The sequence below is a fragment of the Nelusetta ayraudi genome, unplaced genomic scaffold, assembly GCF_046127955.1.
Source record: "Nelusetta ayraudi isolate G7.1 ecotype Tasmania unplaced genomic scaffold, CSIRO-AGI_Nayr_v1 ptg000010l, whole genome shotgun sequence".
Lineage (NCBI taxonomy): Eukaryota > Metazoa > Chordata > Actinopteri > Tetraodontiformes > Monacanthidae > Nelusetta > Nelusetta ayraudi.
This window is the reverse complement of record NW_027466060.1, coordinates 1305570-1330023: the sequence shown is the minus strand read 5'-3', so window position 1 is coordinate 1330023 and position 24454 is coordinate 1305570. Positions and strand designations below refer to the sequence as shown.

The 24454-nt window shown below is 44.8% G+C and overlaps 2 protein-coding genes across 2 annotated transcripts; one reads left to right on the top strand and one right to left on the bottom strand.

Annotated features, from left to right (window-relative positions):
* The first annotated feature begins 662 nt into the window (after positions 1-662).
* Positions 663-6258, top strand: ndc80 (NDC80 kinetochore complex component). Its single transcript, XM_076019568.1, has 17 exons — positions 663-816; positions 1340-1435; positions 1595-1678; positions 1779-1881; positions 1975-2147; positions 2374-2476; positions 2563-2652; positions 2775-2868; positions 3055-3155; positions 3546-3690; positions 3830-4035; positions 4152-4301; positions 4371-4460; positions 4545-4637; positions 4772-4902; positions 5070-5172; positions 5914-6258. The coding sequence occupies exons 1-17, from the start codon at positions 809-811 to the stop codon at positions 6046-6048; spliced, it is 1905 nt and encodes a 634-aa protein (XP_075875683.1). The 5' UTR covers positions 663-808; the 3' UTR covers positions 6049-6258.
* Positions 6259-16855: 10597 nt separating this feature from the next.
* On the bottom strand, positions 16856-19527 carry LOC142884104 (glial cell line-derived neurotrophic factor-like). The gene is made up of 2 exons (XM_076019567.1): positions 18689-19527; positions 16856-17899 (listed from the first exon to the last, which is right to left on the bottom strand). Exons 1-2 carry the CDS (start codon positions 18897-18899, stop codon positions 17304-17306), a joined length of 807 nt encoding a protein of 268 aa, XP_075875682.1. The 5' UTR covers positions 18900-19527; the 3' UTR covers positions 16856-17303.
* Between the last annotated feature and the right edge of the window lie 4927 nt (positions 19528-24454).

Sequence of the window (24454 nt, the reverse complement as noted above, 5' to 3'; positions counted from 1 at the left end):
CGGGTTTGAAGGAGTAGATGTTAGTTCTGTTACTGCTCATTTGCATGTACTTTAACAATAAGAATACCTTATTAATCCCACATTGGGGAAATTTGCTGATCCTAAAATATCATGCATGATCATCCATTGTTTTTATTTAAATTATTAATTTCATAATTTTGTAAATTTATGAAGAGCCTTTAAGACAGACATTAAGTTTGCATCCGGATATACTTTGTCAGAGGACCTCCCCTCCACATTTCCTTTGTGTCGTTAGAAAGAAGGGTGCAGATTGCAGTGTATGGTTGTTGTTTTTTTTAATAGAACTTTATTGAAAAAGAAAATACTGTTACAAACGTACAATTTAAAGGGCCCCATGAAAAATGAAGTTACATCAATATTAGCAACTCAAATATGCATCAAATAAATTAGAAGAATTGGCAGCAGAAAAAGGAGAGACAGACAAAAACAAACCAAAGGGACATCTTTAACATGACTTCTGAGTCTTACATTTGGGTGAATGTATCGACTTGATACTGAATATGCAAAGTTGAAATTCTGCCATAAGATCCGTGTAAACTAAACCCTTTGTATTCACGGTAATGACATTTAAGAAAATACTTAGTAGGTTTAATTTAGTCGATACTGAATCAAATAAACTCAAACGGAGTTCGAGTCGATTCTTGCGCTGCGACAAATCCTTTTTGATACAAGCGACTTTCCGTATTTAGTGACGTGACGTCACTGCTGTTTCTTTTAAGCGGGGGTTTGAATTTTGAAAGTCGGGCGTCCAATTCATTTATATAACATAATCGTCCGTCCACAAAAAATGGAACGGTAAGTCCTCAAACTTTGTAAAAAAGTCACTTGTTATTTCTTTGAATCACCAAATATTTACCCTAAGTGTTCCAAAAGTGGACGTTTGATGGAGATTCTTGGAACTCAGACGCCCCTGTTGTTTGTCGCTAGCTGTTTTTACTTAGCATTAACCGTTGAGGAAGTCTCTTTGTTTTTGTTTTTTTTCTTTATAACATCATATTGTATTTGCTGAACTCCTTTTTCTAATGTTGTTCAGATTAATTAGAGATATTTCCCCATGTTGAATAAAGTCTTTCGGTGCGTTCGGCACTGCGTTCAAGCCATCCAACGGTTCGATGCAAACGGTACAGCTAGCAAACGCTTCATTTCCGTTGACTGTGCTGTTATGGTGTTATTGTCATTTAGCTCGCCACCTGCATTGTATTACAACCATTATTTATATAAAATAAACAGTTGCGTTCACTTGCGTTTGTATGGTTTGGTTTTGATTAAGTCTACATCAGTTCAAATAACGTGTTATCTCTTCAATACTTGTTTACAGCGGCAGACAGAGTCGAGTGACGGGCCGACAAACGGAGGTGCCTTTGCGGGTCCAAGATCCCAACCGGCTGAGCATGATGTATACCACACCCCAAAGGTTGGTGGCAAGGAAAAACACAACCTATTTCACAATGCAACTCGTTTGCCCAGTGTGACAAAATGATAGATTGTGCCCGGAAAGTGGCAGAAACGCGTTCACGCTGACATTACACTCAATTACGTCGGGGGAGTGCAGCGTTAACGGGATCTCTTGCAGGTCACAACCTTCCTTTGGCAAGCTCAACGTCCCCAAACCAGCATCTGTCACCTCCGAAAGGAGAACCAGCTTCTTTGGTCGCCGGTAAGTGTGTGTCACACACACACATACACACGAGATGACGTTGTTTTTGCATGACTTAACATTCATCGGCTGTCCTGGTGTGTCACTGTATTTTGTATAGCACCAGCACCATGGGAGGATTTGGGGGTATCGAGAAGATTAAAGACACGAGACCTCTGCATGACAAATCTTATGTCCAACAGTGCATCAGACAACTGCACGAGGTAAAAACTAACAAACAAACGAAGATAAAACGGTATTTAATGATCTCATCTGTATTTTTCAGCACTCTGATCGTTGCCTTTTTTCCCCCCCAGTTCTTGACCGAACACGGCTATAATGGGACTCTGTCGGCTAAGACTCTTCAGTCCCCTTCAACCAAGGAGTTTGTCAAGATGTTGGAGTTCATCTACTGCCAACTCGAGCCCACATTTGTGATGCCAAACTCAAAAATTGAGGAGGAGATTCCAGCCATGCTAAAATCCATTGGGTAAAAGAAAAAAGTCTTTCGAGTAACTCTGCAAGCATTTTGTCATTTGGACCGTGGAAAATATTTACCACAAATTTCTTTTTAAAAAAAAACAACAACAACTTGACATTACATAACAAGCAATGGGGGAATCTACTTTTCTTTTAAATCTGTTAAAAGTTTTACACATTTATCTCAGTCTGCCTGTATTTTTTCTAACTTTTTTTTTTTTTTTTTTTTTTTGTAGGTATCCATTTGTGCTCTCCAAGTCTTCAATGTATTCTGTTGGGGCTCCTCATACCTGGCCTATGGCCCTCGGTGCTCTCATGTGGTTGATTGACAATGTCAAGGTGAGGAGAAATGTCTTTGAGCAAACACACAGTTTGCATTTGGTTGATCTGCTAGAAAACCGTATTCTGCTTATTGTTTGCTTCAGACCCTGCAGACTTTGAGTGATCAGAAGATGCTTTTCCTCGAGTCTTGGGGCGACCGGCACGACATTGATGAAGACCTTGAGTATCACAAGGTATTTATAATCAATACAATAAACATCAACAACCATTTCTATTCATCGGAATATTTTGTTTAGTCAGTACGAGCTTTAGAAAAGCAACATTTTTTGTTTGTCTTGTGTGTATGTGTGTGTAGCTCTTCCAGGACTACACAGCTGAGTCGTACTTCAAGTTCATGCACAATAATGACACATTTGAGGAAGAAGATGACATTTTCACCGCTAAACTCAGTAAGTGTCGCACATTTGTCTGGAAATAGTTATTTCCTATTTTCTTTCCCTTTTTTGTTTCCGAAATGGGTTGCTTCCAATATGTAATTCAGAAAAAAACAACTTAACTGTTTCAACTAATACTCTTGATTTAAAATTTACACTAATGGTTAAATATGTTTGTGTTTATTTCTGTGCCCTCGAAAGGAAAACTGTACAATGTGGACGAAGCCTTGCTTTGCACAATGGAAGAGAAATACAGAATTGTCAGCGATGAGTTGGAGGAACTGGAGAAAGAGAGCCAATCGGTCAGTATGCATCAGTATGCAGTGATGGTGTTGCTGCTGTTGCGGTTGTGTGTCTTATTGACAATTCCCAGAGGATTTGGAGTGACGAGGCTAAAAGGCAACGGCTAAACATCAAGCATAAATCTGTCAGTCTTATGGGTCCAGTCAAATAATGTAATTTTATGTTAGTCTAGTGACACTAAGTCTTCCATTACTCAAGTAATTAAAACAAAAAAATGTTTTCAATAACAATGCATGAAGTAAAATGAAAGCTGTATAGATCTACAGTGCAATAAAAGGAATGTGCCTTACAGCTACTAGCTTGTAGTTGACAGGTGATGCAAATTAATGAATAACACGTATTTGTTAGAGATGCCAACATCACAACTTTGTTACGTTCCTTTTATTCAGGATCGTTTAATGAGCAAGAGGATGGAGAAGACCAAGCTGCAGAAAGACCTGAAGCAGCTCCAGAGTTACCGAAGCAGCTTGGATTCGTTTAAGTCCAACTTAGAGAGCAAAGCTTCAGAAATGGAAAGCGAGCTGCAGAACACAGGTAAAGATGGCAATCAGTTTTAGAGAATCCTGTACCGGGGCGGAACATGCTAAACGTTCCCAGCAAAACATACAGAATATCCAACACCTCTCTGGAGAATCATCATGTTCTCTGATTTTCCTTACCTTGTTTATTCTAGTCAGCCAAGTGGAAATTCTAAAACACGACCACGAGAAGCTCCAGCTCCAGCTCCAGAACCAGAAGTTCACTCCGGCCGACGTGGAGAGGATCAACAGAGAGAAGAGGGAGCTCCAGCAGACCATCTCCAGCCTCACCAAGACGCTCGAAGAGGCGGAGCACCACAAGTGGAACGAGGAAATCGCTCTGGCCAAAGCCAAAGAGAGAGTCAGTGTGCATCTTGCTCACACGTGTGAGCAGTGGAGCAGCTTTTGGTTCACAATGAGCACAGTGCACCTGCGCCTCTGTCTGACCCGCCCGCCCTGTTGTTTCTTCCACTTCAGGAGGAGGCGAAGCTGTTCGAGTACCACAAACTGGCTCGCAAGCTGCAGCTGATACCTTTGTCGGCAAAGAACGCCCGCGGTCACGATTTCGAGATCAGGCAGTTTAACTGTGGATCTGGCAGCCTTCTTCAACACAACACAGAGACACAGGTACGTGTGTCCCAGCAAAGATTTAGTTGCAGGTAAATCTTCGTATTGAGTCTATGTTTTGTGTTGCAGATGCGCCTGAGAAAGCTCATCGGCGACATGGAGGAGGAGAACAGTCAGTTAGCCCACATGAAACTCAGTCTGGAGGAGTCTTGTGAACAGGTAACATCGTCTGTTTTAACAATGTCACACTGTTGCTGCATGTTGGAGCAAAGAGGTAAAAAAAAATGTATCTTTGTCTTCAAGGTGAACTCGAACATCTTGGACAAGTCCAATGACCTGAAGCAGCTGAGAGAGCAGATTGGCAAGCTGGATGAACAGTTGGATTCTGGAATGCAGGTAAAGCCCTCACAGATCTGTCCACTACACTGCGATTCCTCCGCACACAAATTAAAAGAGGCTTTTTGTTTCAGTGTTTATTACTGTGTACTTTTTATACCATGTGCTTTATCCCTTTGTGTTTGTGTGCGTAGGAGCTGGACCAAGATGAGAAGGGCTGGGCGGAGGAGATCGAGTCGGTGGAGAACCATCGTAAGCAGCTGGAGAAGAAGATCAACTACGGGTACGACGAGGCCATGCAGCAGCTGAAGGCGGCACAGCAACAGTAAGTGGCCGATATGCAGTCGTCCGACATCATCCACGCAAGTCACTGCTAATTGAAAATTGTTGTTCAGATTATTTTTCAAGTTAATCCTCAATCCTAAATTTGTTTAGATATTCGACATATATGGGAACAGTTTCACAACAACTCACTGGTTGTCTCTCCGTCAGGTACCAACTGGTGCTGCAGGAGACCGTTGAGGAGAGACTCATCGTCACCAAGAACCTTGCATCGATTTTCACCACGGCGACCAATCACCTGGCAGTCACAGAGGTAACTTTTTATTTATTTATTTATTTTATTATTATTTGCACCATAATACAGAGACGGTGCATATATAAAGAAAAACAATCATACAGAAAGTGCTGGAGAGGTTTAAAAAAACAAAAATCTAATGGGATTATTTAAGGAAACCTCCTCAAAAATAAAGGTAAAATAAGAAATGAAATAGAATTCTCAAACAACAACAATAGCACGAATACCTTATTATAAGACCAAAAAAAAAAAAGAAACTGTATAAAATTAAGAGTGAAAGTGAAATAATTAAGTAGAAGCTATAGAGTCTTGATGTATCAGATAGGACTTCAGTCTAGACTTAAAACCAACCAAAGATGGAGATGTTTTTGCAAAATGAAAACGTGAATTCCTAAGTAATGAACCTCTGTAAATAAAAGAAAATTGACTTTGTGTCGTACGGCAAAAGGGAGTATAAAGTTTATCAGCCTGTCTTGTATTGTGAGAATGAACCTGAGAGTTAACTGTAAAGAATGCAGTGAAAGATTTAGCAAGCAAATGTGGAGAGTAAATTTATTTCTAAATAAATATGCAGGATTGAAAAGTATTAATGTCATAAGTTGACAAATGGAGTGGAGAAACCTTCCTCTGTTCAATAAATCAGATCAGGGGTGTTTCCATCTCTACTTCTCAGAGATGTTTTTGCCGTTCACCATTTGTTTTTTCAAACGCTCGATTGTGTCGTCTTGACCGTGGCCTGTGCTTCCCGCGCCGCGACAGAAGTCCATGGAGGATCAGCACAGCCGGATGAAGCGGATCTGCTCCAAAGCAGTCGAAGATGATGAAGCGGCAAAGCAGAAAATGCAGGAGGCCTGGAAGAGCTTTCTGCACAAAGCCAACAGCGCGCTGAATTAGGCCGTTGGTTTGTTTGTTTGTTTGTTATGCTAACTATATTCTATAGGTGTTTTTTTTTTTTTAATCCCACTGCATTGTTTTATATCTTCCATTCATTATGAAGTAGCTTCCTCTTCTGAGTTTGTACAATTTGCTCATTGTTCATTGTGCGTTTGTTCGTTGTTCATTGTTCATAAAGTGTTTTATTTTAATAAAGTGTTTTATCATTCACATCCCGGTTTGTTTTTTAAATAGATTTTTGCAATTCTACTTAGATATTATACAGCAATGTGTGCACTCAACTAGCAGTTAGCGCTATTGAAATATATATATTTATAAAAAATGTAAACTCCTTGAGACTCCTTTTTTATTTTTTGTTCGCTGGAGTGAGTCTTTACTGATGCTGATCCTGCACATCCATTTGTCAAAATCAACATTTAGCCCAGCAGGTGTCAGTGTTGGAGATAAAACCCATAATGTCTGCTGAGTAGTGGTCCAACTAAACTAAAGTCAAACACCTGCGCGTGTTTTGAAGTCTACCACCGATGAAACCTTCCAATTGTGTCAACATTTACGCCTTCCCACATAACGAGTCACCATCATTCACAGCCTAAAGTGTTGCAGACGACTCGGGGGGGGGGGGGTCTCCACTCGACCTTTTCTGCTCCAAATCTCGTCGATGCGGCGACGCAAACAAAGTTTGCGCCAGAGGACTGTTTGAAGAGTCTGAACGTGGAGCTGCAGGCGCCAGAGAAATGTTTTGGCAGATGTGATGAGGAGAGATGAGGTGATTGTGAGCCGGGGCTCCGCTGAGAGGGGAGGAGGGGAACGTATAGAATCTGATGGATAACTTCCACCATGGAGCTGTGTGTGTGTGTGTGTGTGTGTTGTGTGTTGATGGGGCACAGGAAGTTGAAGGGCAGAGGGAGAAAAGGCCGCTGCCTTGTGTTGACAGGCCCCGCAGGCTCCATTCCAGCTAAACAGGACCACATCCCACACCAACAGGTGGCATCTATAAAAGCCGATTCCTCACACTAAGCGAAACGTGCGTGCGTGTCTCCGCTTACGCAAGAGAATGAATGTCATGTTGTGTATATTTGAAGGCCTATGAGGCGAGTCCCTGGCCGCACGCAAAATGATGTTGCTGCACTGCGTTCCTGTCGCTGCACCTCTCTACGGCTGCGTTCAGACTGCAGGTGAATCCCATTCAAATCAGATTTAGTAAAAAGTAAAAAGTGAAAATATTTTAATGCCATTAATGAAAGAATACATTGGTTGATAATCCTGCAAAATAAAACAAGTTTTGATGGAATAACCTCGGCTGAACTGAACACTGGTCTTCATCGGGATCATTTTTAACAGTTTTGGTACTCTTGGAAAGTAAAAGTAAAAAGCAAAGTACAGACATCTGAAAAATCTCCTGAAGTGCACTAACCCACCTCTGGTAACTGGTATGTTTTCCAGTTTCCCAGCCTTGTGCCGACCTACTTTCCTCTGTGTCGCCGCATCGGAAGACACGCACCGTGAATTCTGAAGTACAACCGTCCGTCCCCGCTGGGATCCAGAGGTGAAGCCAACGTGACCTCCCTCCAAAGGCAAAAGCCTCCCAGGTGGCAGTGGAAGTGCAGCCGACTCCCTCCGGGCTCCTCGCAGTGCGTCAGGGTGTGGACGTGTTGACGAGATGAGAGCCGAGCGGCCAGGAGGAGGAAAATCCACACAGGTTGTCTCTGCTCGAGAGCCAAAACGTGTGTCGTCGTCGTTGTTGCTGTTACTTGACTGTGCGTGTGCGTGTGCGTGTGCGTGTGCGTAACTGTAAGGATTTCAGCTGCTGTATATATCAACAAAAAAAAAACAACAAAAAAAGAGAAGCCAACTACATGGAGACTTAGTGGGGCTCAGTTAATCTATTTTGCAAATGTCCGGAGTGGGAGTCCAGAGGGAAGGGCTGAGACTCAGTTTGGTCTCATGTGGCTTTCTGCCCTTTTCAATCTCCAGCTCTCTGTCATGATGTCAGGACGGCAACGTGTCTCGCTCAGACACCAACAGTCACCACGAGCTCGATTGGGCGTTTTTTTCACTTCTGCTCCAGCATGTAATTGCCTCCAGATTTGCAAACAAGTGCAATTCTGATGCAGAAGAGCTAAATGAATGAATGAATGAATGAATGAATGAATGAATGAATGCCACCTCCCTGTCATTCTGGTTGCACGGAGATGACTGTAGACATGTGACTCAAGCACAATTGTTCATTACAATTATGAATGAGATTCCAGCTTCGACCGTCTATTTTTTTTGGCCATGGCTTATTCAGCTGAGCTTGGTCCCTGACACAATTACAACTTTGACGGAATTTATTGCGATTTATTTGCGAAGGTTGAAAGTCCAATGGAACGGACAAGATCGGCATGTCCATGTGTTTTTTTTTAGAATAAAAATAAAGAAAAACATATGCATTGAAACTTTTAGTGGCACCGTCAGGTGGCTCGAGCGTTGATCACGTGGTTCTGCTTTTACATCAGAAGTTCTCACTCGTGTATTGGTCAGCGTTTTATAATATATACGCATAAATTATTATGGTCTTCGGGCTTGGTATTTTCAAAATAGAACCAGTTTAAATCTCACAACTTCCATCAAGTGCATCTTCATTTGAGCCCTCAGCAGCTTGTCCTGGGTAGAGAGGGAGAGAAAAAGAACCGCCAGGCCAATCAGATGCCTTTATTACCAGCGTTGGTCATGTTACAGTGCTACCCGTCCTTCACCCTCTTTACAATCTTCCTCCTCGGAACCCGCTGATTGGTCCAGCCAGCCACACTCTAACTGGCCAAACACGCCACGTTTTAAATGCAGCTCTCGAGGGCACAGTCGGTCTTGAAGCCGCTCACATTTAAGCAACACAGTTGCTGTGCGCCGCCCTTCCAACAGCGAATGAAAGAAAGCGGCAAATTGTTGCCGTCTGTCGTCGCTTCGAGCGCCAAGCGCCGCAGAACTCTCCCTGCCCTGATGCACGCGTCAGGCCACTTCCTTGTTTGTTACTGTTCTATTGATGTCAGTGTGTGGTGTTGACACAGCGGCGGCGGCCTCCTGTGCCACTCCGGCCCGCGCTGACAGACGCCTGTGTGCTCGGCCCCTGTGTCAGGTGCTCCAATCAAGGTCTCTTCTGTCTAATCGTGAATTCAGCCGGCGTGCATGCGACACGACTTGTTTGTTATTTTTTGTTTGTCTCTTCTTTGCACTCTTGTGACTCAGCGGAGGTGACGGTGCATGACAGCTCCATAAAATGTGACTCCAGGACGGATGATCGACTGAAGCTGAAAACTCAGATTAAGTTCCGGCCGAACAAAGACAGACATAAAACTGAGGATACGATTGATGTTTGATTTATTCCCCCACAAGAAAACTGGAGAGCTCGGTTCTAGAAAGCGTGACTCAGCCGGGACGTCACAGCTGCTTTCAGCTGCGTCGACCTTCAGCTAAATGCTACGTTGTTCCAGTATTATAGCTTTTCTCTCTGGACGCACGTCATTTGAGTCAACCTGCCCTCAAACAGTCTAAATATGGGACTGGCTGGCTCGCAAGACGTCTTGCTTGGCAGGAACGAGTCACTGTGAAGAAGAAATATCAGCTTATTATGCAGACAAAACAGCGTTGTGACACTGTGGCACCGCCGTCTCGAAGCTCCGCTCCGCTCTGCCGCGCCAGGCTGCTAATTGAGAGAAAACACAATGCCTTCACCACTTTACAGGTCAGCGTTTTTTGGTCGTGAAGCTTTTTTGCTACTGGCGGGTCAATCATTTCAAAGGAATGTTAAAAACACACATGAACGCACACACACATTCTTAGCGAGGAATCAGCCTGAATGGAAAACTCTAAATATGGTTAAAGAACAATGTTGCTGCGCACACATGCCTTAACTATTTATTTATTTTTTTTATTACTTACAGTGTTTATTCCTTCCTCCGAGAACAAAGCACTTTGTTTTTTTTTGCATTTAAAGCATCTCCAGGTGTTTGCCTGAGTACAGCTACGCTGGTTTGTTGTCCTGACTGTGTTTAAAAATTGAGACGTTGAAGGATGAGTGAACCCTGCGAGCAAACTCCCAGACACCAGCAGGCGCAGGACTTCTCGTCGAACTGAACCCGCTTGTGAATAATGGGACTATTTTGTTGAGAGGAGAAGCTGAAAGCTTTTCGCTCTTCTTCTGCAGAGATTTCAGACGTCTTTTTGAAGTGTTACGTAACTCAAAAGTTTGGGGTCACTGACTCATTTCAGCATTGAACTCCATTATAACCAGCTCGATGAAATAATCTCCAGGAATGGTCGGGCATTGCTAGTGCACCAGAATCAGTCAGGATGTGCTGAACACATACGGGATGTCTTTGACAGTTGATGCCTTGAGTGTCCAATGAATATCAAATGTCCGTCATGACACAAGTTGAGTGCTTTAAAATGCTACAAACTGGAAACATTTCTAAAACAAAGCTTTGTGTTGTAATCACACTCCTCTGTGTGTGCTAAACCATAAAAAAGGGTAAACAATGCATCATGGTTTATGTTTTTGGCTCTAATTTGTGTGTTCACACAGAATTTTGCACACTTGGAATTCTATAAATCACTTTGAATTCAACACTGGAAATGGTTTTCATTCAACGGCAAAGTATTCCCATACTTATTCAGCACATCTTGACTGATTATCGGGAACCCATAACGACTGCAGAGCATTCAAAATCACTAGTTCATGATGGTTATAATGGAGTTCAATGGAGAAATGAGTCGGTGACTCTTAACAGTGGTGTGTATAGAGTGAAAAACACCACTAAAGCCATTCGATGTTTTGCATTGCAGCCTGTGTGAGGTTTGTTTTTTTTTTAGTCAGGGAGACTTTTTTTGGTTGTGTTGTTGCGTCTACCGTAACATGGCAGAAACATCGCAGGGTTTGAAGTTTTATTCCCATTAGCGCTAATCTCAAAAACATGGCTGTGTCCTCGCCGCTGCACTTCCCGCCATGTGGCACGGCTTGGACCAATCAAAGGGCCAATAAACAAGCCCGTCCACAGTCATGACATCTCCGTGTGTTCCCGTGAGCCGATTGTGTCGAGCTCCTGCTTGCCACGGGTCAGTCCAGCAGAACCCAGGACTCTGTCAGGGCCGCGCTGGATGATGCGTGCGAGCGAATCACAAAGGGCGCCTGGGCGTGAGATATCACGTTTCCATCAGCTCTCTCCGGCCTGCGTGGGGGTCGCTAGGGTACAACGAGGGGTCGCCGGAGGGTCGTTGAAGAATGCGAGAGGTCGCGCGGCTGTGAGTCAGCGGTTCCAACTGTTTGTGCTCCGCTTTTGCTCTTTGAGTTATTTTCTGGCTAAGTAGGATTGATTTCAGGGTCCATTCACCTCAGGCTGGAAACAGATGTCTCAGACTGACCCTTCTGGTGCTGTGAAGGATTCAACCAGGTTTGTCTCCAGACCCTTTCTTATATTCACAAAGACAAATCTGTGTGTTCTTACACGTGAAAACCCCTTGGAATCAACAGACGGCAACTGTTCAGTCTCACTCAATAAGACGGCACGTTGCCTTTTGACATTTTTGCTGACTGAGCATATGCTATTGTGAAGCAGGTTGCATCTCAAGGCAACGATCGAAAACAATCAATTGTCCGAATAAAGAGGCGTCACCGCACATCAGATGGAATGTTTCCGATTTAGTCGGATCAAGCAGATTCGGCTTGGAATCCTTTTGATTGCATTGCCAGCAAAATGGACAAGTGGGATTAAAAACTACTATTTTGGAAAGCGGAGAAATAAAGAACAACCAAGTGAGATGAAGACATCTCTGCTGTTCAGGGATTGCTCAACGTTTTCACAGAAGAAGTGAAAGATTCCTGGCACTGACACCAGGGAATAGGCATACCGAGCCGTTGGGCTCGCACGCACAGATTTACAAGCACAAACACACCTGGCAGCAGATGTGAATCAAGTCTGAAAGACTTGGCAATAAACAACAACAACAACAACAACAACAACAACAACAACATATCTCTGAAGGCCTCATGACCTGAAGAGATGAAGGTGAAACTTCAACACAGCAGCCAGTAAACAGACAGACAGATGAAACACAAAGGAGGAGGGGGGGGCGTCCAGCGGGAGGCGGATAAAGAGCGGCTGGCCGCTTCCTGGCGAGGGAGCGATGACTGGCAAGGTGCTGGTCTGGTTTCCCTCGAGGGGTCTTACACACACACCTACGCACAGCACGACTGTGTTTACAAAGGGAGATTAGAGCAGTTCCACTCTGTACCTCCACGCAGGAGAGCCATGTGTGTAAACCACGAGAGGAATGTACATATTGATGATGTATGTTACATGTTTTTCGGTATTTGGTCCGAACCGCTACGACTCCCAAAGGAACAGCGGTTGTTTTTCACAAACCCACATGTTTTTTTTTTTTTTTAAATAATAACAAGGCTGCTCTTTACAGTTGGATGAAACAAGACAATGAACGCGCTGAATTTTCATATATTTTGCAAAAAATATCGTGACATGTCTGCATTTTGGTGCCACAGCAAACTGGAGCTGTTTTTCCCCCATTAAGAATGCTCAAAACACAATGCGCACAGCAATGCACATTATTCACTGTGCCTGATTGTCGTCGTTATTCAGGAAAAAGATCAGCCAACAATTTTACGTTGAACATCATCATCATCATCATCTTCGTCATCACGTGCGATTGTTGGAGGGTGATAATCTCAGGAAGACATTTTCGCGGGATGAAGGGGGACTCCTCTGATTAGAGGGTGCGACATCAAGTGGTTACATTTTAGATTGCGGCGCTCAATTGCTCACCCTCCCTCTCCCGAGCTTGCCAGTAAACTACAGCGGCCTGCACACGCAAACCTGGATGCCTCGTCCACCTTCTTCTTCCTTCATTAGAGGATGCGAGCGTTCACCCTAAATACGAAACATGCTTTTTTTTTATATATTCATGGGCAGTATATTAACTTACTTTTACCAATATAAAAATCACAGACCAGGCCAGATTTTAACCACTGGACCGTTAACTGATCATTTCAATGGCCTGAACCAGTGTTTTATCCTGCAAGGTCAAAAGTGAATTGTGCTGCTGGACCGCTCTGCTCCGGCAGTGTCATTCTGGATCTCACCCCTCTTCCTGCCGCCTGTCACATTGTGTTGCAGTGTCCAGTGTTAGTCTTGGCGCAGTGCGTCACATCGGAGGCGACGGCTCTGCTCCAGCATGGCGCCTCTCGTGTGTCTGACTGATTCTCATCAGCACCCGTTAAAACGCGGTGCCAGAGGGTGTTGGCGGCTGGTGTGAGCCGTCGAACTGAAGTGAAAACAAGCAGCGGAAACGGCTCACTGGAACCCGCTGGCTTGGGATGTAACAAAGGACAACTACTTAATTATTACACGTAAGTAGACTTTATAGCTATCTGTGTTTCTTTTTCCCTTTTTCCCAACTTTTTACTTCTATTCCCTTCATTTGGACACAAATATCGTATAATAATATGTGTTTTTCTACTTCTTGCTTACTATGCTGTTGTGTAGTTAAGTACAGAGATTGGAAAAAAAAAAAAAGATTTGGAAAACTTGCGTCTGATGTAAACAATACAGTCAAATGTGAATTGAACTTGATACTAAGTTGACTACTCTTTCACCGACTGCATAGACGTGTGTCTTTCCTTGTGTGTTAGACACCAGAAGCCAACAAAGATAAAGTTCAAAATGACTCAATGGGGCATTTCAAATTTTGTGGTTGCACGTTAATACATAGCCGTCTGAGCTACTGCCTCCAAAACTGAGGCCCTCGCGTCACATTCGCTACTTTCCCACCGTTACGCTGCGCAGCGTGCATGCTAACAACCTCAAGTGCCCTGCACAGGTCAGCGCAGCCCAGCTCCATAAAGTTGAAATGATTTACACTGCTCATTAAGTTCAAAATGCTCTGTTTCTTCTTTCTTTTCTTTTTGTTGCTGTCATCACTGGGCCGTCCGTATTTCTCCCAACACATGTTCTCTGTGCGTCCGAAGCCGCGATGAGGCGGGAGCCTCTGCGACGGCGCTCCAGACGGGAGGTTCAGCGACGGGGCAGTCAGGGTCGATCGCTGGAGTTCCTCCACGTTTCGTCTCTCAGAGACTCCTCTTTGTGTTTCGGCCAATCCGGTGACAGCCGGCCTAAACTACAGCTCTTGAACTGCGGCGTTTTGGCCTTTACTTTGAAAAATCCAAAATGAAAGAGATAGACGGTCTGGAGACTCCAAAGCTCCTTTTCATGTTTACGTCTATGACTCAGAGGCTTTCATTGCTCTTGAGAATTTGCTGATAAAAGGGTTAAACCCATGCAACTTTCATAAACTCAGAGGAGATAAGAGGATCTCTGGGATTCTTTTTGATGCCGAATCAAACAAAACGAGGCAGCCGTCAGTCGGCGTCGATTTGTTGAGGTCATGTTTTCATGTGGAATGCCTGACTCCGCCTCTGCTCGCGCGGCCGTGTCTGCTGTTTTGTCGTTACAGCGGCTGAGTCAGGCTGGCAGCAACACTCACGCACGCACGCACAGAGCATTCTGCGGTTTGACATATCGTTCATAAAGAGCGACAACAGATGAGTGTGTTGCGGCTACAACTGGCATCCTCTCTCGCACCAGCTGGTGCAGTGGCGGCTGCTGTCGCCCCCCCAGTTGCCTGCTGTCAACAAAGTGGCCATTTAGACTGGACACTGCAGCGCAGGCTCTTTGTGACGCAAGGGAGAAGAGCCCGACGACACTGGGTCACCTCTTGCGCGGCCTTTCCTTCCAACGACCACCACAGCATACCCGGAACTTTAAAGAAAATGACAAGAAACACACATCAGAACCCGAAAGTCAGTACGTTTACATGCAGAGCTTCATCGGACGAAGCTAATAATTTGTTTTTCTCGTCTAATCGGACTTCTCTCTTTGTCCCAGTTTACATGCAGCTCAGAAAATCGAGTTATTGACGGGAACGCCTCCCCTCCCCGACACTAGGGGGCGATGTGGGTCTTTCAGTGTACTCACTTCTGGTTAATCTCTTTCGTCGCACAGTAAAAACCATACTGGTCTTCAATTTAACGAGTTTCCTCACCAAACAGATGTGCTAGGCCGCCGTCAGTCGTCTCGCGCGGGGGTGTGGCACATGCGCACACGCATTGTCCAGTTAAACACCAACCAAGACGTATACATCACGGAGAAATTCGGATTCCAATCGCAATATCTGGGTGTGTCAATCGGAGTTCTCCGATTCCAATCGGAGTTCTCAAACTCCGATCTTTCGTCGGACTAACGTGTTTACATGCACTTCAGTTGCTCTTCAGGCAATAATTTGGTTTTCTTGAGTGTCATGTTAACGTACTTACGGTATGTGTGTGTGTGTGTGTGTGTGTGTGTCACACCCACTAGCACGCGCTCGTTCACACACACGGATATAAATCCTTCCTTGCGTTATGTAACATTCGTACTTGCGAAATGTGAAATGCGACGCTACTGACTTTGTTTTACAATCGCAAATGATTAAAAATCATTTGACGGATGAAACTATAATTTCGCCCACAGTGGTTTCGTGTTATTTACTTTTAGTCAGGGAAGAACAATGGATGCGGTTGGATTGTTTCTCAAATCCGACATTTCAGAGACTTCACCAGAGAATGATGATGTTTATTTTCCTGACACAATAAGCACTTTAGTTCCAATCAGTCACCCGCAGACGTTGGCGGACTTTGCTGAAGAAAAACTGCTGAAATCCTGAGTCAATATTCTGCTTAAAAAAAAAAAAAAAAAAAGCAATACAAACTTGTTGCTTTTTCAGTGGACATTCTAGTGTGTTTTCATTCCGTTTCAAACGCAGAAATGAGCGTCTTCATCATCTCGCAGCTCGGCTGATCCATCGCAGCTGCCAGGATTTCACACCTGTGGATCAGCGTCGTCTTTACCGCAAAGCCCCGTGTTGCATTACAGCCGAGTGTAACACCATCCGCCATTACAAGCTCCTCTTCACGCCGCAGACACAGGAGCGGGAGACTCAAGTTAACTTAATGACACCCTCCTCCGACGATCAGTGCGCACAACGTGAACGGCCCCATTAACTTTTCATGAACACGTTCACCTGTGATGTCGCTGACATGTTTTTCAGGCCTAACAGGAGGTTGTTTGGACGCTTTGCACCAGAGGTTGTTGTTGCAGATTACCAGACAGACATGATGATATAAATACGTGCCATAAATTGGAAGCAGTTGCATGATGGGAGTTGACTGCTGCAGTCCTCCTCCTACTCCAAGCACACGTTTTCTCCCTCCGGTTCTCCACTCTCCATTTAAATACTGTCTTCATTCTTTCCATCCCGCCTATTTCTGCTTTGGCTCTAAACATCGGCTCTATTTTTCATCTCCCACTGTGCATCTCACCTGTTGTGTGGAATATTACTTTCAACCACTGGGGTTTCACGTTTACACTTTCCTGTCTCATACATTTAAAGTAGGTATTCAAGAGACTGTGTAAGGCAATGAAGCCAACTATCTTCTTAAGAAAGACCAGACAATATTAAAAACACATTTGTTGGTAATTAAATGAACACAGCGATTATTTTATAAAAAGGCTAAGCGACGCAATCCGGCCTACAAACAATAAGTAGCACCTGTTATCTATTTGTTTTTCATAGCTTTAAGAAATAATGTAAGCAGTTATTTGGGAGCCAGTTATTTGATTGGATGTAAAGATATTTTGCTTTGTAGCCCTGCAGTGAGAGCTCTTCTCCATGTTGTCTGTCAATGCGAAGGAGCCTCCAGACAATAATGAACTATACCAAACTGTCAGTGTTTAATAGATGGTTTATTTTTCAAATAATGAGGTTTTGCAAAAACAACGATACTATGATAAAGAATGTATTATGCTTTGAATAATAACTGGAGGACTTCAGGCACACTTTCCCATGAAGGCTGTCGGGCAAAAGTGAATCTCTCGACGTCGGTCCAGTCCTTTACAGCCTCTACATAGAAATTCGTGATAAACATATTTGATTAAAATCTTTGGCAAACTCTGAGATATCGCTTTACAATAATAAATAACATTGATTTCCTTTAAAAAGATAATAAATAACAATAATTTAGTACATTCAAGCTTTTATAAATACATTTCTTATGCGTGTGATGTTTGACCTGTGTTCCCTACGTGTGATACAGTAGACAGTGAAATGGGTCGGGACCTTCAGAAGAGGTGATCGTGGACACATTTGGAAAAACGAGAACAAAAATGCATTGGCTACACACAGCCACATTTCCTGGCCGAGTGCTTCCTCACAGTGTGGTAGACAAGGTCGTCGTCCAGGAATGAGAGGTCGTCGTCAAACGCTATTGGCCGACAGCAGGCCCGAGGGGGCGTGTCTTTACGGGAGAACCTCCCGTTGTGGGCGAGGTTCTGAAGGATTCTGTCGTAGTTGGTTTCCGACTTCCTGCAGGGTCCCGAGCAGTAGCTGAATATCATTTCCTCGCTGGAGTGATAGCCCAGGCCGAGGTCTGTCACATTGAGGTGGATCTGTTTGAGGGCGCAGCCTTGCCCGCGTCGTCTTCCTCCTCCTCCTCCTCCTCCTCCTCCCCCTCTCCTGACCTTCGTCTCCGTCTGCCCCCTGCCAGGGTTCAGTCCTCCTCCTTTATCGACCTGCCGGTTCGCTCCCGTTTTCCTGCCCTTCCTCCTGCGAGTCCTGCCGGCCTTGGCCCGCGAGGAGGCCGTGGAGGAGGGGAGAGTGGGCGAGGGTGCGGTGGGTAAAGAGGAGGAGGCGCGCCGCAGTCTGCTGATGGTCCCTTTGATGAAGTCCACCACGCCATCCAAGTCGTCCAGGGGAGGCTCCTCCATCGTATCTGAAACACACGAGGAGAAGTGAGGCTCTCGCAGAGGGGAGCGTTGCCAAGCGGCGGAGCAGAGTTCTGCAGCTGAACCGGTTTATTCAGGAAACGGTACAGATGGCATTCTGATCCCATGCACACTGAGGTGTCTGAGAGCTGCGGTTCTAAGCTGAGGTTGTAAGACCTCAGTTGATCCCATTGGATGGTCTCAAAAAACCCATGAAAATGAAGCCATTACTTTCCAAGGAAACCCATTCATATTTCACACACAACCAAAACCTGCCACTTTTCTAATCACAAATACAGATTAATACATTCATTCAGTTCTCTGAATTTACACCAGAGGGGTTTTATTTATTTATTTTTACATTAAAACAATTTACAAGACGATATAGAATTTATCATTTCAATCGCCAAGTGTTTAAAAGGTGGAAATGCAAAACAAATTCAGAACTACAAAATGTAACTTGGCTACAGTGGCATGTAGCTGAGATGTTGATGCTAAACTTAAACACAACCCAAAATGTAATGCTGTAATTTAGGCAGGTCTTTGTTGAAGGGTCATTCGGCATTAGTGTCTGTCTGTCTGTCTGTCTGTCTTAGATGAAATGCATGCATCCAGCAACAGGCCAGTTTTAGATGTGTTCTCTGTTCACTCTGCTGAGAACCTTCACTCTTTACACCCCTTTGTCTAAACATTAGGCTCATTGTGTTGCTACAACATGCAGAATATTGGAAGGCTGCAGAGTGCAAATGTGAAAATGACCGTCTTGGCAGTTTCGCTACAACAGGTGGCGCTCTTACTTGCCGCGCCTCCTGCGCCCGTCTCAGGGGGGCCGGCGCCCGGGGAGGCAGAAGCGTGCACGCGGCCCTGGACCGGCGGCTGCTCCAGGGGACGAGCCTCGGCGGCGCGCCCGCTCCTCCTCGCCGCGTGCCGTCGGCTCCGGAGCGAAGAGGTGGCGTGCACGGCGCTCAGCAGAATCAGACAAGTGGTCAGGCTATCCCATAACTTCATTGTCCACTTCAGTCCGACTGCAGGACATGGCGCGATGCGGCGGCGAACAAGTCCCGCCTGGCAAACGTTGCAAAGCGGCGGCGGCGGCGGTCAGCGGAGGGAGCTGGCTGAGGAGCTCGCTGAGGTGCAGCCAACTCCTGCACGATCACTACGGAATTTGGAGGCACGCGCCAGCTGGCACACGCGAGCAATAAAGAAAAAGGGGAAAGAAAGAAAAGAAAGAAAAAAAAAACAGAGGGAGAAATAAGCCGAGACTTCTCTCTGAAGTTATGTGTGTGTGGAAAAAAAAACCAACAAGCTCCGAAGCAGCAGCTGCGTTGGCGGATGAAAACAAGGTCCCAGTTTAAAGTCCTTTCCCCCCCTGCCAGGATCGCGACTCACTGCTGCCTCATCGCCTCTCGCCGTCGCTCCTCTGCGAACCGGGAGGGGAGGGAGAGCTGTGCGCGGGTCTGCTGGTGACGTGGTGTGGTGGTCCATCCTCTCGTCTTCTGCCGTCTCCACCCATGCAGCCTGCACAGAGGAGATGGATGGAGTCCAAAACTAAGTCAAGACTGAAGAAGGGGAGGTCCAGGAGTTGGCCAGGCTGGCAGAGCTCTAGTGTGTGTGTGTGTGTGTGTGTGTGTGTGTGTGTGTGTGTGTGTGTGTGTGTGTGTGTGTGTGCGTGCGTGCATGCATGCATGTGCTCATGTGAACAAGGAAGGAGGGCGACGTTTCACACTTTCCACCAGCAGCCCTCCACACTCTCCCTGGCCCGGCCTTCTCATGTCTGGGCTCTTGGATGGGGAGTGTGTTTCCAATCAGCAAGTGAAAACAGACCGAAGGGGACCGGTGCTACTTATTATGGCTGAAATCAAGCTGTTTGCAGCTGATGAGCAGATTAAAACCAGGAGCTGATACCCATTACAGCAGCATTAAAGCACGCCGGAGGTAGGATGAAGTTCATCTTTGTGTTAAAGCGGGTGTGTGTGTGTGTGTGTGTGTGTGTGTGTGTGTGTGTGTGTGTGTGTGTGTGTGTGTGTGTGTGTGTGTGTACACGGATCGACTTACAGCACATGTGTTTTGTGTGCTTTCACTTGGGTCGCAAATTCAATGGGTCTGATTCAGATTACGGTCTTTTTGATGCCACGGTGGTGGGAACAAGAGAGGAATTAACAGTGTAAATTTTCATATGATTTCACTTGTCGGTCTTTGTGGGTAAGTCTGTGTTTGCTTCAGCCAAGTCGGAGTGAAAGTGATCAGGGGAGTTTCCGTGTTTGCTCTTTGCTAGTTTTATTTCTTGGACTCCTCCAAAATGAAGTGCGGCGTTACAGCAGTGTGCGAAGCGGAACAAATACATGTATTGCACTACGAAAATATTTGATTCCATATCCAGATGGAACGTTTCAATGGTATGCGGATGAATAAACCATCCCACCGTCGCTGCATCATATAGGGAGGGTGTAACCTCAGCGATAGTGCATGCAAAAGACACGGCCAATCTTTCTCTATAAGGCCTTTGTTAGAGCTAATATATAAATCACCGTCCGTGTCTACATGACTTATTGGACATTTAAACGACAGACTCCGAGTGATCCCGTGCAGCATTTACCAAGCGTTTACCCGCGAACCCCAGAAGAAAAGATGTGCAGCTGTCAGCCTGCTGCTGGAACTATCTGAAGCATTTTCCTCCATGCAAACTTATTCCCAAGTCCTACGAGGGGGAATGTGAAATACTCCGTATTGGAATGCACCTTAGTGCACCCTTGTGTCGTGTTTCACCCATGAGTTATGCTCGTGTCAGTGCACAGCCACAGTGGATTTTAAACATTCCACCATATGAAAACCATCTGACCATCCAAAAAGTGCTTTGCATGAGTAGCAGTGGCCTGTGCTTGACAACAGTTGTAGGGCTGATCTGGTGAGGGTGCGTCGAAGGGTGTTGCTTTAATTCGGCCAATACAACTGCAGGTGTCAGTAGTTCATTGCACAAGACGTGGGTTCGACTCACGCGCGTGGGCCTAATTGCTGGGGGTCATTGCTCCCGTCATTGCCAGCCAACTTTCTTCCCCCCCCTGAGTGGCTTCAGCGAGCTTGGTGTTGACAGCCGGATTGCGTGCACGCTTTGCGAGACGGCCTGTAGTGGTTTGCAGGTGGGATCAGGGAGTTCCGGCCCGTCGCATCAAATGTTTGGGCAACTCAACAAGCAGCGGATTTTAATCCGGTGAATCACAAAGGCAGTGCATTCCCATCTTTTATTTAGGTTGTAACTAAATGTTTCCACCGTTGCCAGATGTTGTGTCCTCCATTGACCCCACCGGTTTTTCCTGTATCCATTCAGGTGTTTGACATCTGTGTGTCTATATATTTAATGTGGTAAATACTTTCTGTCCACCTCATCAGAGCTGTAGTATCTAACTGAACACATCTGCAATTTAGTCCCTCTAAAGTTAACGCGAGGATCCCTTTGAACGTGACGAACTCGCACCTCGGCTGCTTGAAAACTATGTGGAGACACAATGTGAGTGAGTCTTCGGGCGATGTGTGTTGTGTTGTTCGGCTCGCTACAGCCGCGCAGTTTGGAAAAAAGAAAACACAGCAGGGCGTCATTGGGAAGCACGGAAAATGTTTCCATTCAAGACGGCGACGTTTCGACCGATGAAAGGGAAATATTCCATTTGAGATCATTGTTTGTTGACAAGCGCAGAAAATGACTCGAGAGAAGCGAATTTAAGCGCAAGGCAGATTTCAAGATCACAAGGTGACTGCGCGTCACGGCGGCTCGTCGAGTGGCATAGCTGTTAGCAATTAGCAGCCGCATGCCCTCCTCACCTTAGGCAGCAATTCACATTTTGCTTTGACAGGAATGCTACCTAAAGTGCTACCCTCACACAGATTATTGGTGAGGATTTCAGTGGCGGAAGACTTCTGGTTGGACCGGGTGACGCTAGCCCACGAACCTCCACATGCGGCAGCCTTGATTTAGGAAATGGGGCCGTGTTGAAAAAATAAAATAAAATAAAAAAATCATCAAATCTGTAATGTTTGGTTTGCATGGTTTGTATAACCTGGGATTAATTCGCAAGAGGTTGTGGGTTTTCCGAAGCATGCTTGGATTGGAAAGTCATCAGTAAGAATAAATCAAGCGTGTGTGCAAATTAGCTTGATTCCCTGTGTCATTTCCTTTGCTTTTTGGAAACTAAACTATTCTCATATTTTCTTTGCTCTTACTGCTTTTCCCCTCTGTGCAGTGCAAATCAATAGCACAGTGTGTTCTTGATTTTTCTAGGTATTTTTACGTTTTGGGTGCTGGACGGATCTCTGTGTACATGGCAGGGGGGGGGGGGGGGGGGGGAGGGAACGGTGCTCCTTGGGGACCCACATGAGTGCTTAGAAAATAATTCACACCATATGCAGCGTGGTGCTGCCTGAGCCTCGGGGTGAGGAGGATCAGGCAGCGGCAGCAGTGTTGTTTGCTGAGCTCCAATGGTGGGAGTATAATCAGAAATGTTAACACAGTGAGAAACACCTCGGGAGAGGCGGCCGTGCACCCAGGGGACATTTCTATTGGCTCTGTGGCACTTCAAAGCTTTATTTAGTCAGGTGCTGCCTGCCATCGCACGCCTTGACACGAAGGCCGCCACCAGTGGGCGCTGTTCACTGCTGTGATGTCATCACCGCCCTCAACCTCCCAAAGAGCCTTTGCAGTTTGACGAATGGATGCTGCTTGCAAAGTAGGACTAAAGTGAGAATAAAGTTGTTCATTTTAATGAGTGCAGTTTTGAGTGATTGGCACGTACTTCTGATAACAGTAGCTTATGTTTGACTGAGTCAGGATAAAAATATACAGAGCTCTAATAAAGACTGTTGTTGCCTGTGCTTCCAATTTGATTTTTTTTTTTTTTTTTTTTTTTTTTAGCAAAGCAGAAAAGGCAAAGGGCAGCAGAACAAGCAGTTCAAAACGCGGAGAAAAAAAATCAGTCATTAAACTGAGAAAAGCAAATCTCTCTCAAAAAACACACGGCAACACCTTTCTTGCATCATCTAAATTACAAATGTGTAAATTTAGTTTATCGCATGGATGTAGACTTGATGCCGAGTACATATGAATAACATCCATCCAGAGCTTTGCAGTTGTAAAATTGTAAATTTGAGAGAATCTGATTTATTGCGCCACATTTCTTCTGTTTTGTTTTGTTGCGTGAGACACAACATCATCTCACCAGTGCTGCCCTTTGCTCCACCAAAGATTCCTAGAGGTCTCAGTGACTCCCTACTTTTGATATTCTGCTGCTCCGTGTCGCTAATCAGACTTTCCACCTTGTTTTTCTGCGGCCAGGAGTTGAAAATTGCTTCCTGATAATAACTCAACATTTCACCTTTAAAACACGGAGCGAAGCACGGGAACCGAGAAAGGGATTTGAGTTGTAACGCAGCCTCCGACATTACAGGCATATTGAAGCCATTATTGTCGAATTGCTCTCAGCTGTCTGGAGCTCCGGCTGCCATTCGGGAATTTACAGCCTCTTTTAATTTTCCAATCACACACTCAATCTTAGTCTGAACCGAAAGTTCACGATGAAAGTGTGGAGAAGAAAAATGACTTTCGAAATTGTGTCTCAGAGTGCGATATCAGTAGAAAAACTACATCATCTGAGGGTTGTTGTTTTTTTTTTTTTTTTGCTTTTGTTTTTTGGCCTGATGTTCAAATATTTTAATGCTGAGCACATAAAAGTGTTTTTATTCTTGGTGGTTGTTTCTGTGTTAGGGTTACGGTTAGAAGGAGACAGAGACAAAAAAAAAAAAAAAAAGTCATGCCAAATAATAGACCAAAATGACATTAAAGGATTTTTCAAATCATTCTTAGAAATCAGTGTCTCTAGTGAGTGCTAGACTTTTCATCGCTTTTTATGTGTGCTTGCTGAGTAGTCTTGGCTGAGGAAATGAGGGCTAAGTAGATTAGAGGAGGCATGAAAACGAATATGGCTTTGCATAATAGCCTGGTTCCTGGCAGCTTGATAGATAAATATATAAATATATATATTTTCTTAAAATTCAGAGAGAAAGTTGAACATCTCTGAGGGGAAACCTAAGGTCGTCTCGCTGTCCTCAGCACTGTCTGATGCTAACTTGTAGTTTTCTAGTACTCCAGATTGGTCTCGGTCTCAAGATCACTTTTGAAGGGTCTCGGTCTTAACTCAGACTCCAAGGCCTTTTTTTTTACCCGGGCCTTATCTCGGTCTCAGACTGGGCGGACTTTGGATTTGTGATCAAGGCCGGTTTGAGACTCAGCCAACACTGCAATGACAGATAATAACAGAAAAGAAAGCTTATGTTTCATCACCTCATCCCTAGAACCATGCAGAACATTGACAACAAGCATGAGTGAGATGAGTGTATCTTTTGTGTTGAGATCACACATTAAAGGTTGTTTTGTTTGTTTTTTACACATTTTGTTTAGGCTTGCCATGCTGTAAGTTTCATTTAAATCAGTCCTAGTTCAATTTTTTATTTTTTTTATTTTATGAAGCTAAGTTGTTTGTTTTTTTTAGTAGCTGACGAAGCAGCAAAACGTTATA